This window comes from Aptenodytes forsteri, unplaced genomic scaffold, assembly GCF_000699145.1.
Source record: "Aptenodytes forsteri isolate BGI_AS27 unplaced genomic scaffold, ASM69914v1 Scaffold166, whole genome shotgun sequence".
Lineage (NCBI taxonomy): Eukaryota > Metazoa > Chordata > Aves > Sphenisciformes > Spheniscidae > Aptenodytes > Aptenodytes forsteri.
The window spans coordinates 1,419,873-1,432,742 of record NW_008796110.1 but is presented as its reverse complement, the minus strand read 5'-3'; the positions used below and the strand labels follow the sequence as shown (position 1 = coordinate 1,432,742).

The following is a 12,870-nucleotide window of genomic DNA, read 5'->3' as shown; positions in this document are numbered from 1 at the left end:
GGGGGGCGCGTCCTTTGTTTTTTTAACATCACCTGGTCCAGTGAAAATCTTGTGTAGGATTGAAGAGATTCACCTCTCACTTCTGGGCTGAATTTAAGTCTTCTGTAGAAAGCACCTCTACTAGCTGACTGCTAATTAGTTGCTGTGTACAGTGCTTAGGTTTCAGTTTTACCTACCTTTAGATAGAAGATTAAACTATTCTTGGGTGTTTTTGCTAGGAATCTGAGACAGCATTCAAGTACCTTGTGTAGGATAAAGCGAAGTTAGTGCTTTTGCTGACAGTGTGTGTGGTAACTTACATACCTTGCATTGGTATTGCAGCTGTTACTTCTGACAGATAAACTTACATTCTTTCTTGCTAGGATTGTATGTCAAGTTGGACCAATGAATGAACCAAAACAAGGTCAAATTGAAGTTAACATCAATGGAAAATTAGGTAAATCGCCAAGTGAAGTGCTGTTTACATACCAGGTAAGTGCATTTTTTTCAGAGACCTGTTTTATACCTTGTGCATGACTTCAGTTAGAAGTTTACCTGTTAAGCACAGTCACTTGTGTTTGCCTTACAAACTTTGTTTCATCAATAGCACTGTCATTCAAGTATGTTAGAAAACACTTAACTCGAGCATTTCTTTATACAAAGGGTGTACCAAAAATCTATTCTGATCAATAGAACCAGAGTCTCAAAATAGGATGATGTTGTTTGCAATTCAAGTTAAAAAGATGTGGTAGAAAAGAAACTGTAATAAAATTATTCAGTAGTGACACAATATCTCTTAAGTGTCACTATTGAATATAAAAAATCAGCACTCCAAAATGTTAGGTATTCTTTAGACGCACAGTTGGTGCACTATTTTAATCACTGTGTTTAGTCTAGCCAGTGTTCTTAATTACAAGAATGGATGCAGAGCAGCTGAAGAATAAGTAATGAAGGTACCTTAATTTTTTAATAATTTATTTCATTCAAAAATATGGCATGCAGAGCCACAGACGGCGTGATGTGTGTTCATATTACACATGCTTTGTTTTCAGTGTCACTGTGGAGGTGAATTTCGTTTGTGTCTTAATTGCTTTACCCTAAATGTGGCCCTAGGTTATAGCTGGTCTAGCCTGTGGTTTTAGCAGCAAGTAGCTTTATCTGTATCTATGAGGTCTTCAAAATTTATAAGAGCCTGTGATAGTTGAGAGGTTTAAATGATCTCTACCCTTATATTGATACTTAAAATTACACCTATAAACTGTAAATCTATGAAACATAAAGGGTGGGTTAGGCTTTTATTTTCTCCCTTATTTAAACTTCTGTCTTGATAATTCTTGATATCTTCTGAGAAGGAAAGGAAAGGAGTCGGCAGTAAGAGGTGGAATAAGTCAAGAATGACATTCAACTGAGAAGAGGATATTCTTGTTTTCACAAAACAGGCTATAAGTGTTTTCTCCATAATTTCCAAGCAAATACCCTCTCTTCCTGGCGATATCTCTGCAAAAACACTCTTTTTGCTTGAAAATGTCCTCTGTTCCTTTGTGGAAACATAGGTTATAATTAAGTGTTTCTTCGTCGATCTCATTTGTCTTAACCAGAGAAGAAGGACATAATCTCCCATGTTTATGTGTTTGTGGTCTCTGGGACAGAGGCTATGACAGTAAACCCTACATGAGATGAGATTTTGACATGAACCTGTTGTGTGGGGTATGTTTTACACCAGTTCTCCTATGCTTCTCCTGTGTGTAAAGATTCTCCCATGGTTTGCATGAAAACCACATGAAGAAGTTATGGAGTGTGTTGAAATGTAATCTGAAGCCCTCATGTAGGCTTCGAAGCCTACCTGTGAACTTGTTCTGGTGTGATTCCTTGCTCAGCCCATCTGGGAGGTGAGATAAGCAGCCACCGCTTTTGGCTACTTGAGGGAAAGATTCTTGATCACCCGTCAGTGAGGCGCTAGGAGAAACCGCCATGCACAGGCATGATCCAAGTGGAGGTTTTCCTGCAAGTCCCAGACTTCCTCTGGGCTGATCTCTGCCTGCGTTGAGGTTACTGACATATCAGATACCTAAGCGAACTGCCGATAAAGAGCATTTTTATTTACTGCAAAAATCTTTCCATGGGGACTCTATTTACAAAATGCAAAGCAATGGCAAGTAATACAGTTCATGCCTTAGAACTAGTGAAATTGGTTTCTAGTTTCATTTCTCTTTGTTCCACGAGAAAATGAAGCCAACTGTGGACTGGAGTAGGATTAAAGTCAGTATAGGGGCATTCCATTCATGCGCACCTCTACAAGTGTGACACGAGCACTTTTGGCGTGAGAACAGACAATCAGAGCAGACAATTGCATCAGTTGATGTTGTCTTAAAAGCTACAGTCTTGTTTCACTGCTGTTCTCAGGCAGTTCTTTGGTAACTCCTTCCAGCAGACATGCGAAATCTGTGCTTTGTTTAAAACGTCTTCTATTCAGTATATACAAAGGAAAGAAAATACTCTTCTTTCCAAGAGCCTTCCTAAAATAAAATTTCTATTATGTATTTCCCCCCTCCTGCTGGTAATTATCACTGTTTTTACTGTGTGCTCTGATCACCTGAAGCACAATAGCTTCAGCTTTAGCAGTGACCACTCTAATTGCGGTGTGTGGTGGCACAGGGCAGAAGTGCACAAGCAGTGCACAAGGAGACAATGCAGCCGTTCAGCCCGGTGTGTCTACGTACACCGGAGGTGTCACCATACTCCCCAGAGTCTCAGCCTCACGTGACTAGTATCTACCACCAAAAGCACATAGTCAGTTATCAAGTAGATTGGATATAAGGAAGAACTTTTTTATGATGAGGGTGGTGAGACACTGGAACAGGTTGCCCAGAGAAATTGTGGCTGCCCCATCATTGGAAGTGTTCAAGGTCAGGTTGGACAGGGCTTTGAGCAACCTGATCTAGTGAAAGATGTCCCTGCCCATGGCAGGGGGTTTGGACTAGATGATCTTTGAAGGTCCCTTCCAGCCCAAACCATTCTATGATTCTATAAGGACTACTACATTTGGCTCTTGTTGATACCCAGTCTGAACAATGAGATGCGTTTTTAAAGCTGGATTGATGAGGATCAATAGTCAGCAGAACTTGGGGCTCAGACTCGTGCTTCTGCCCCATCTGCCAGCACAGTGCATTTCTGAGCCGAGGAACGCCTGAGACCTCAATTAAATGGGTCAAAAATCCAGTTAAAAGGGAAGCCATGGTTTCTATTTAAAATGATTTCTGAACTAAAATGCCCTGGTCCACAAGAGTCTGTGCTGTGCAGTAAACACGTCGTCTATATTTGCTGCATAACAGGGGAAGAAAGCTCTATTTCTCCCTACCCATCACAATTTCTCTGTCCAACCTGAGTGCTGTTCAAGTCCAGCCATTCCAGTGAAATTAAATTCTGGTAACCCAGTCCTCCTCTACTGACATTTCTGTTGTTTCTCTATAGGCAGGATCAGGCAATAACCGTTCTCCTGTTTAGTGAAATAGAAATGAAGTGATGCTAATTTTTAATATCCAGCTATGCGGTACATCTGGAGCACTGACAGCTCGGCTGGTCTCTAAGCAGGTGGAGCAGTAACACGGCTAAAGGCCAGTCCTGCTTTTTCGTTTGTTGTTAACTTTATCTGATTTGCTTGTTACTATGACAGTGAGAAGCAGTATCAAAGGAAGGAGTTAAGCTTTTTCTAGGTATATGACCAGATTTGCTGATCCCATACAAGCATGATTCCTTTCTCAGAATAACTCATCTTCAGACTTGAGTCACCAGAACGAGAGCTTGCAGCTGGTTCTGGGATCTCCAGCGTCTGTTTGCAAGAGCAATTCTGTGAGTTTTAGGCTGTGCAGGTTAAAAAGACTATATGGTTTCAGAAAGCTCAAATAAATGTAAGATGGTGAAATTAGAGGTAGAACTTTGCAAAAGTGTAATACATTTCTGAGGTGCTGAAGGTAGTTTAGGGACTGGCTTAGAAATAATGACTTTTAGTAAATCAACAAGTCTATTTACCTAAACAAGATAAGATGAATAACCAAAAAGAGGAAGAAGGGGGGGATAAATTAGAGTGATCTGAAAACAAACATGAACATTACTATTCACCATACTAGAAGTTTGAATGTGAACCTGAACAGCACAGTTACATTTAACAAGGTGCACTCTTCCACCTTAATCTACTCTCAACTTGACAGTTTCCTCTTCCCTCCATCCATCCTCTGCTTTCCTTCTTGATGTTTGAAGCAATTGCCCTGGGAGCTTTCACCAGTGCAGTGCCATTAGTGCTACAAGGCTTTTGTGGAGAGTTTTAGCTCACTCCTTGATTTTTCTCCCTAAGTCTTTGCCTCAACACATGCATTTTACACTGTAGTTGGGGGTTCTGGGTGGGTTTTTGCAGGGGGTGTTACATGCTTGTTGCCACTACTATTGCCGATAAACCACACATCCACAGCAGTCTGGAATTGCTTCCAGAGGATCTTATTTTATTCTTGAGTCCTGGAGCACATCTTGTTTGTGTGTCAGCCTGCATAGGGACCAGGAGAACTCCTGGGAAGCTGAGAGTTTTAGCGAAGTTGGCCCTTCTTCATGTGGATATTGTTAAACTTAATTCTCTATCATCCGAGCTATGCACTTAAATACATGTCCCACCGTCCAGTGCTTGTGGTTCTGCTTGAAAGCTGCCAGTGAACACTGGCTGTATGATAATGCACACTCTCCAGTCATGTGTGCTTCCATTTCTCCATCAAACCTGTCAGCAACACTCTGTGGTCTTTTCAGAAAATCATGTGATGTCTGCCTCACAATAAAAAGATGCTGCCTGCAGTCCAAAAAATTAGTTGTTTAAAATACCAACCCTTTGCGTAAGCATCCCATCCACAGCAGACAGCACACAATGTGCATTGCCAGGCAAATGCTCTGCCTGGGCACCTGGAGTGGCTGGAAGCGTTTGATCAGCTCACATGGTGTGAGGTTTGGACAAAGCAGCCCCAGAAAGGCAGGGCTCAGCTCACTTCTCTGCTGTTGCAGAAATAACCCAGGAACTGAAGCCTGGCTGGTGTTGTGGATGCTGTGACGAGGCGAGCTGGTGGGTCAGGTCAGCCACTGCGGTGAACACCAGGCTGCCAAGAGTGCACAATGGAAATTCTCTGGTTGAATATCCTGTGAGTGGGTGGCTTGTCTGAAGAAACAAGAAGCAGGCTCCCTTGACTCTGAGAAAGGAGGGAAGTGGAGGGGGAAAGAGCAGTTCCTAATGACTTGCATACCCCGTTCAAAAGCTTAATTTAGCTCCTGTGGTTACCTTTATAGTCCATGAAATGACATTTTGACCTCCAAGAAGGTGGCCGGTGTCTACAGCACTTCATGGGCTGTGCCTTTAATGCCTTTAATTTTTGTGTGCGTTACATGCAGAATAATTTGGCTTTCAGTGTGGGGCAGATAATTTTGGTAACAAATTAGTTGTTTTACAGACCTGCTTCAAGAGCCAGAACTTATTGCAGCTGGGACCAGGATGAGGAAAGGGAAAGGTTATTTGTGGAGGAAAGGATGGATGAGAGAAATGCAGAGCAATAATGTGCTCTGTACATTTGTGAAAATCTTATCCACGTGTGTGTGCACTGTCATCATCCTTGACACAGCATCCCTGTGCTCTGCTTGTGTGGAAGCACAAGAGCCCATTCCTACTTGTGAAGATGTGCACTTGCATCAAAGGCAAACGCCCAACTGGAGGTCACTGTCTACAGGAGCTGGCAGGAGGGAGCTTAGGTGGCTTTGCCATTTGCTGCCCATCATGTCCATTTGAACACATCCATCTGTTGCTGGCTTCCCCTTGTGCTGCAGCTGGCATCTCTCATGGCATCACGGGGATATACTCTGCCACCATCCTCTTTTCCCTCTCCAGTTGTGTCTCTGCTTGTGGTCTGGCACAGTTGCGTTTTCTCCAGCGTCCCCCTCTGAAGCATAGGCTTCATGCCAAGGTTTCTTTGCATCTCCGTTCGGCTCCCCTCCTCTGTTGCCTTCCAACTGTTCCTGAATTTCTGGCCCCTCTTGTGATTCACCAGTAGCCTCCTTGGTGGCTGGTTGTTTTTCTCTCTGATTTTCTGCATTAGTGAAGGATAAAGGGTAACCACTTTTATGTTGGTGGTGTAGTTCTTGGGCTAGAAACTGACTACCACAGATGAATATTATAGTAGATAGTATCCCTATTTACAGAGTCATGCCCAGGAATATAAAAAGTTGAGGATATGCTTGGTGACAGATGAGTGGAAAAGTAGAGAAATGGAAAAAGAAGACATGCAGAACCTAGGTGGTGCTCCCCAGGAGCGCACTCCTCTTGTTCTTGAATACTGTGCAAGGGACCAGAAGTGAGTTGGCTGGACATGACGGTGTAAACCACGAAAGCTGCAAAGCAAACAAACTGAATGAAAAAAGAACATGAATCAGCCTGGCAGATCAGATCCCAAATGCAAGTCGGGTGAGTGAAAAAGAGACTGGGGGAATGGTTCTCTTTTGCACCTGCATATCTTTAATGGGAAAATTGCAAAAAAGCTGGATAAAAAAAGAAAAGGAGAATAGCAGTAACCCCACTGTTAGCCAGGTAAAAGCTGTGCTTTGATTTGACACCAGCAGACCATAGATATCTAAAATGCTGGGAGCTCTCTGAAAGAATTTTCAGCCTGTAAAAGGTATCTTTTACTAAAATTGTAATCAGAAACCTGAAGAAATAAGAGATCACCATCCTAACTGTGCAAAAAGACTGCAAGTCATAAAATATTAAAGATTAAAAAGTTCATTCTAGATTAATAAACAGGATGAAAAAATGTAAGAGCTGAAATGCGAATGCTCAGAGGGTCTGCAGGAGCTGTGTAAGAGCAGCAGTCACGTACATTGCTAATAAGTAAGTTCACGTCTGAATGTGATTATAAGTGGAACAGGCATGGAGATAATTTACCCTCTAGAACGCAGAAAGCATGAAGCTACAATGAAAAATATATCAGCATTTCTGTGAACAGATTTGTAAGTAGGAGGCAAAGGATACAAACAGAGCAAGCAAAGGGAAGAATTCTGGCTGCGATGGGGAAAACAGGACACTGGAAAATAGCCTGAGTGTGAAGTCATCTACATACTTGGGCCAGTGCAAGCTGGTTTGCCAGTACTTTTTTTATTCCGGTACCTCTGTGCTGATGAAGCACAGAGCACCTGAGAGGACATACTGTTGCAAGACTATGACATTACTGTGAGGCGAAACCAAAAAATACAGTTTGTGAAGCTCAGGTTAGTCCCTGATGCAAAGATAAGGCAGTGGCACACAGGAATGTGAATGCCACGTAAGGGAATTCATTGGTATTACAAAGAGAATAAATGAATTTGCTACCAAACAAACCAGCACTATTTGAACGTTATGTGCCATAAGCAATGTACAAGGACTTAGAAATTGCCATTGTCTCACTGTTTCAACTTGGAGCAGATAACCACTGCTTTCAGGTAAACCGTGTCAATGGGATGGGGCACCAACCACAGTCATAAAACAGAAGAGGTAACCTATTCGTAGCATTATTATCCTTCCAGCAAAGCTGCCTAATGGTTATCAAAGCGCTGGGAAAGCTGCTTATCAGTTCAGGAGTACTAACCCAGCAGTCTGGTACAACATGGGAAAGTTGGGTTGCAGGTGGACTTTGAGATGTCTAGCTCAACATTATTACACCTAAGTAGGATTTAAGGAAGGTTTGTATGTAAGATATGTAAAATGCTCATATTTCCCATGACTGACAAGCTACAGTCTGCTCAGACCTACAAGCAAGAAATCCTGTCGAGATCAAATTATTTCTTCAGGATAAACCATGCAGTAGGGAGCAAGTTACACCTGTTGACAAGTTGGACTATATGATCTTGTAGGTCCCTTCCAACTGAACTATTCTAATGTATTTTATTCTGAATAGCATAGCTGTGGATGTGCATACCTTTTACCAAAACTGCAAATCCACTTCCTACAAACACAGGGCACGATCATGAGAGCGTAAGGCGGTGGGAAGTCCCGGCAGTGGGAAGTCCCTCTGCTGGGAGATGGCTTACCAGACTCGGCAAGAAACAGGCCACTGAACAACTGACAGACATTGGAACAGGCATTTTTAAACTAGGCTATCAAAAACCCCACATAACGAGGTAACTTGTTATTGCAGAAAATACTTATGCTCAAACATTAAACTACCTGGAAGACATGAACAATACTTTCCCAGTGTGAAAAGAAATATAGACCTGAAAGAACATTCCTCCATTTCAAGCAAAATAAGAAAAAGACTGAAATATGTATGAATTATGATTTTCTACACTTCAAGGAATTATAAAACAAGGGTTAAATTAGTGTTTGCAGGGTTGTTTAAACTTTACTGTGTCCATAAGAAATGAAGTATTGCCAAGTCCTCACAAGGGCTGACATTTTCCAGAAGAATTATTACAAGACTGCTACAAATTCCATATAGGACACATAATCAAATGTTCTGCTTAACATCATAATTGCACTGAGCACTGCGGTGTGATGTTATACAAAGTGTGACTTCCCCGGGCACCTTCTGACTGAGCCAACAAAGATCCCGAGGTGCAGAGGGCTGAAAATGAAAGCAGGGTATTTATTATGATGGCAGGCGTACTTCTGATTCAGAGACTGAAATGAGAACAAAGGGCAGAAACAAGGAGAGAAGAAATCCTTGAGGGGATTTGGAAAAGGTGGCATCACTGTTTTTGCAGCACTTGAGGTCCTAGGTTTATCAGTGCTGTTTGTAATGGTTGAACATTCAGTGTTGCTCGGGGTTGAGTCCAAATTGAAAGGGGTTGCCTCTTGGTAAAAGCAGCATTTTTATTATCCCTCAAACAAGGCTTGCAGTGAAGGATTTACCCTTTGCCCCTCGTTTTCCTCTGCAAGGAGAAGGAATCTCATGCAGGGCTGTGGTAAGCAATGTAGAGCTGTGGGTTAGGTGCAGCTTTGCTAGACTGCGTAAGATAAGACTGTGTAAGATAAGACTAGACCTGGCAGCTTCCAAGGGTCTGAACCTCTCAGTCCCACTGGTGAGTGCCATGTCAGCCGTGGGAAGGGGCTACCTTCTCCTTAGGTAACACGATTCTTGTTGAAAGCTTGTACCACCACTGATGGTACTTTTTCAAATTGTCTTGGCATTCAGTGAAATATCGTTTTCGTGCTGATCCTATCTACCTAATTGCATTTTTGAAAAACGTTTTCTGGTTGAGCATTTGGATGACCCAATTTTTTTTTCTTTATTGGTACTCTTAAGAAGACCGCCAGGTGGGCCAATGTAGCTTTGTTCTTTGAGCCATCCATTAATATTTTAGAAGACTGGTAAAACTTGCTTATAGCACGTTGGTTTTGCAATAAAATGGTTATTAAAATTGTTAAAATTCTTGATAATTTATTTTAACTACTTATTTTTCCTGGCAGGTCCTTAAGAGGAAGGGAAAGGGGGAAAATGTGAAACAGAAAATAGCAAGTTAAAATTAATCAAATCATTTTCCTGACAAGTTTACGGTAACAAAGTGTTACTATACGATGCTTTGTCTTAGTAGTCATGCTGAATAATTCCTCTGCATACAGAGCACGGTTCAGTTTCTCCTTATTAGATCATCTTTATGAGGTGTCCACTTTATTTGGTCTCTGGAGAGCTCTTGGTATTTGCAAAATTACTTTAAATATGTTAAATATGAATACTTTGAATTAAGCTGTTTTAAAATAGTCCTTTGAGGAACTGCTGCAAGATCAGCGATTAAAGAGAAAATAAGGGTGAAACATACCTATTCCACCTCCTCCTTGGCTGCTACTTCTGTTAACTCCCAGAGTGGTTCTTGGCCTCGGTTTTCCGTTCAGCCTGAAGTGCAGCAGAGATGTGCCTACGCCGTGGTGCGGTTGCGCCATGGATGGGGTGAGATGTGGGTGGCGTGGTCTCCTGTCCAGGGTAGCTGGGCTTTAACTTCCAGCAGAGTTGGAGTCTTGCTAAGAAAAAAACCAGTTTCTGGGGAAAACAGAACAGATACTTGTTTTACTTCCCCCTTGCGGCTGTGTTATTCAGAGATAACTTTGCTATTTGGTTACCTATACATCCCTATTCCTAGGGAGGCAAATGTAGGCCACCACTAAAAGGTCCCCCACAGAAAATGGTGCTGGATGGTTCTGCTTCAAGTTCATGGCTCACTCGGTATTTACTGGTTGTTAGCAACAGAGCCAGCTGACACCCTGCCAAAGTTACCCATCAGATAACCCAGCAGAGCTTTAACAGGGCAATTATTTCACATTTTTGCAGGAAGAAAGGAATACGGCTGTCTAGCAGAAGTTCTTAGCAAGCTTCCTTTCATTTTTCATGCTGAGGTTACAGAGAACAGTGGTGTGTGATGCTTCAGAAACCTTTTCTTGTTCCTTTCCTTCTTACATCTCTGCTTAAAGGCTTGGCTTTAAGTAGTTTCTTGTTCCTTTCCTTCCTAAGTCTGTCCTTAGAGGCTAGGCTTTCAGTGGAGGTAGTATTTAGGGAAAAGGCTATGAGTTTTAAATAGTTTTTCTGAGGTTCAGGGATAACAAATTTGTCCATACTGATTCTTTAGTGGTTCCTGGGGGATACTTCCATCTGAAAGCTATCCCAGGCATGTTATGCAGCTAATCATTGCTGTGGATTTTTACTGCGGATGATACAGACGTCCAACATGCTTAACAATTTATAGCAATTAAGTTTTAATTTGAAGTTAATAAAAGGTATGGGTTTATGCCCATGTGGTAAGGTTACACTTGCAGTATTTGATACATTTTTGTAAACTATTTATTGACCGTGTATTTTATATACAATTTTGATTGTAATTTTTTTAGCAACAAAATTGTGTTACTAAAAAGCACAAATGAGTTTTTCTGTGAAGTGCATGTCTAGACTTGTGTTAATTTAAACTTCAAGTGTGATTTTTAAAACTGACCCCCTCAAACTTCTTATTTACCCTGGCGTGACTTATTTCACTTTAGCTTAAATCAGCAAGCAATTAAATCCAGAGAAGAGTATGCACAGAGAGGGTTGTATAGACCCAAGCGAGCAAGTTTTAGTCAACTCTGTTCTATTGAATCAAGGCTCCTTTTTGCTTAAAAAATGCTTTAAAATGACTTTGAGTCACTTCCCTACATAAAATCTTGTAACCCGAGTGATGTATTAAATTAAAACTAAATCAAAGGTTAGCGCCTGCGAGCAGTCATACACTGCAGTGACGTACATCTTGACAAGTGAAGGGTTTACAAACAGATTTCTCTCAGGGAAGAAAAGCAATTGACACCCAATTAGTGTTAAAGCATATTCCTAAAGCTCAATGACTTGAGAGCGAATTACAGTTGTCATTGTGGATTTGTGAAGTGTGCTGAACAATGATGCATTCCTTCGGAGGGAAGTTGCTCAGACATGAAAGTGTAAAACAAGCACAGCAAGTACGAGTTCTCTGCCTTTCTATAATATCTGTGCTTCAATAAAACAAATTTGTAAAGTAACCATGAGGTCAATTGGATGCATTTTTACCCATTTCTTCTGCTTGTTAAAAACCTGTTGATGGCTCACCAAACTTCGAACCGAACTGTGGTACATCAGTCCCCGTCCTCCCTGCCATTCGTGGGCCCTCGGTTTTGTAGCTGTAAGCTGTCACAGAGATGGCAGTCTGTGCCCGAGCAAAACAACACGGGGGAAAGGTTTTTGCTGCATGACTAGTAAGGTGTGGGCTTGTTGCTCTCTGTTTCTGAGCAGGGCTTTTCCTCCTTAGAGTGGGAGATCAGTGGAGTGTGATGGTGATCAGGGAAACCCTCATCAACAAGGGAAGTTTTCAAACTTCTTTGCTCTTCCTTTATTTGCATACTTTTCATACAGAATAGCCCCAAGCCTGGACTTTATTATCAGTCAACCGTTTTAGCAAGATTATGCAAGAGGAGGAGGAGAGAAGATGTCATTTACAAATACACATGAGATTGGGAAATAAGCTTATTGCTTATTTGACTCATTTAAGGAAAGCTTGTGTTTGAATATGGGTGAAGAAGCACAGTTATACATCAGAAAAGGAATTACCTATTCACAGCCACCCTAAGCTGTTGATCTGGTATGCTTTAGCAAATGCAGTGTCCCTCGTAGCCATGCCCCTGCCACACGCTTGGACCTGGCATCCTGTGGTGGTGCAGCTGGCTGCGTGGGACCACCTTGCTGCCTGCATGCACAACAGCTATCGTCCCGGTGCGAGGGCTGCGGCACGTCTGCCACCATCCTGGCAGCCCATGCCCCACAGGCATGGCCAGGCCGTGGAGTCGGCAGGCAGCGCTCGCCTGGAGCCAGCTGGTAACCCATCTCATGCAACTTGCATGGCTTCGGTCATCCTCTTGATTCAGCAGCTTCAGTGTTGTCCTGAATAAGGATGCTTTTCTCAGCTGGAAGCAGGGACTACTTAGAGATGAAGTAATTAAATCGCACTGTTCATGAAAAGCCCTCACTGTTAATTTACAGTATTTGTCATAGATCCTGGAATACAGTCACGGAAGCAAAGACTGAATTGAGAACAAAAGGAGGGAACTTATTTGAGAAATTTAAATTTCCAACAAATTTCATAACAATTTCAAATATGTCTGCTTGTTTGAATTGTTTTTAAGAATCCTCTCCAAGGTTCTAGGTACCTAAGAAAAAGGTAGTGCTGAAAGTTCAGCATTTTCTGATTTTCCTTCTTTGCAAGCTCATTGCTCAAGAAAGGGATAACAATTATACTGCAATTAAGAGCTTAAGAGAGAAATGGAATCTGAATATTCTTTCTGTTCAGTACCAGTTTTGGAAACCTTGCTCTGTCTCCTGTAGCTGACGCAGAATGTAGGAAGGGGTAAGG

The 12,870-nt window shown here is 42.0% G+C and overlaps 1 protein-coding gene across 1 annotated transcript in view; it reads left to right on the top strand.

Moving 5' to 3' along the window:
• Window positions 1-12,870, top strand: part of PLXNB2 (plexin B2) — a 132,483-nt gene that overhangs the window by 81,276 nt on the left and 38,337 nt on the right. The window contains exon 15 of the mRNA XM_009286782.1: window positions 363-471. Coding sequence (XP_009285057.1) covers window positions 363-471 — 109 coding nt within the window. The remainder of the gene's footprint in view (window positions 1-362; window positions 472-12,870) is intronic.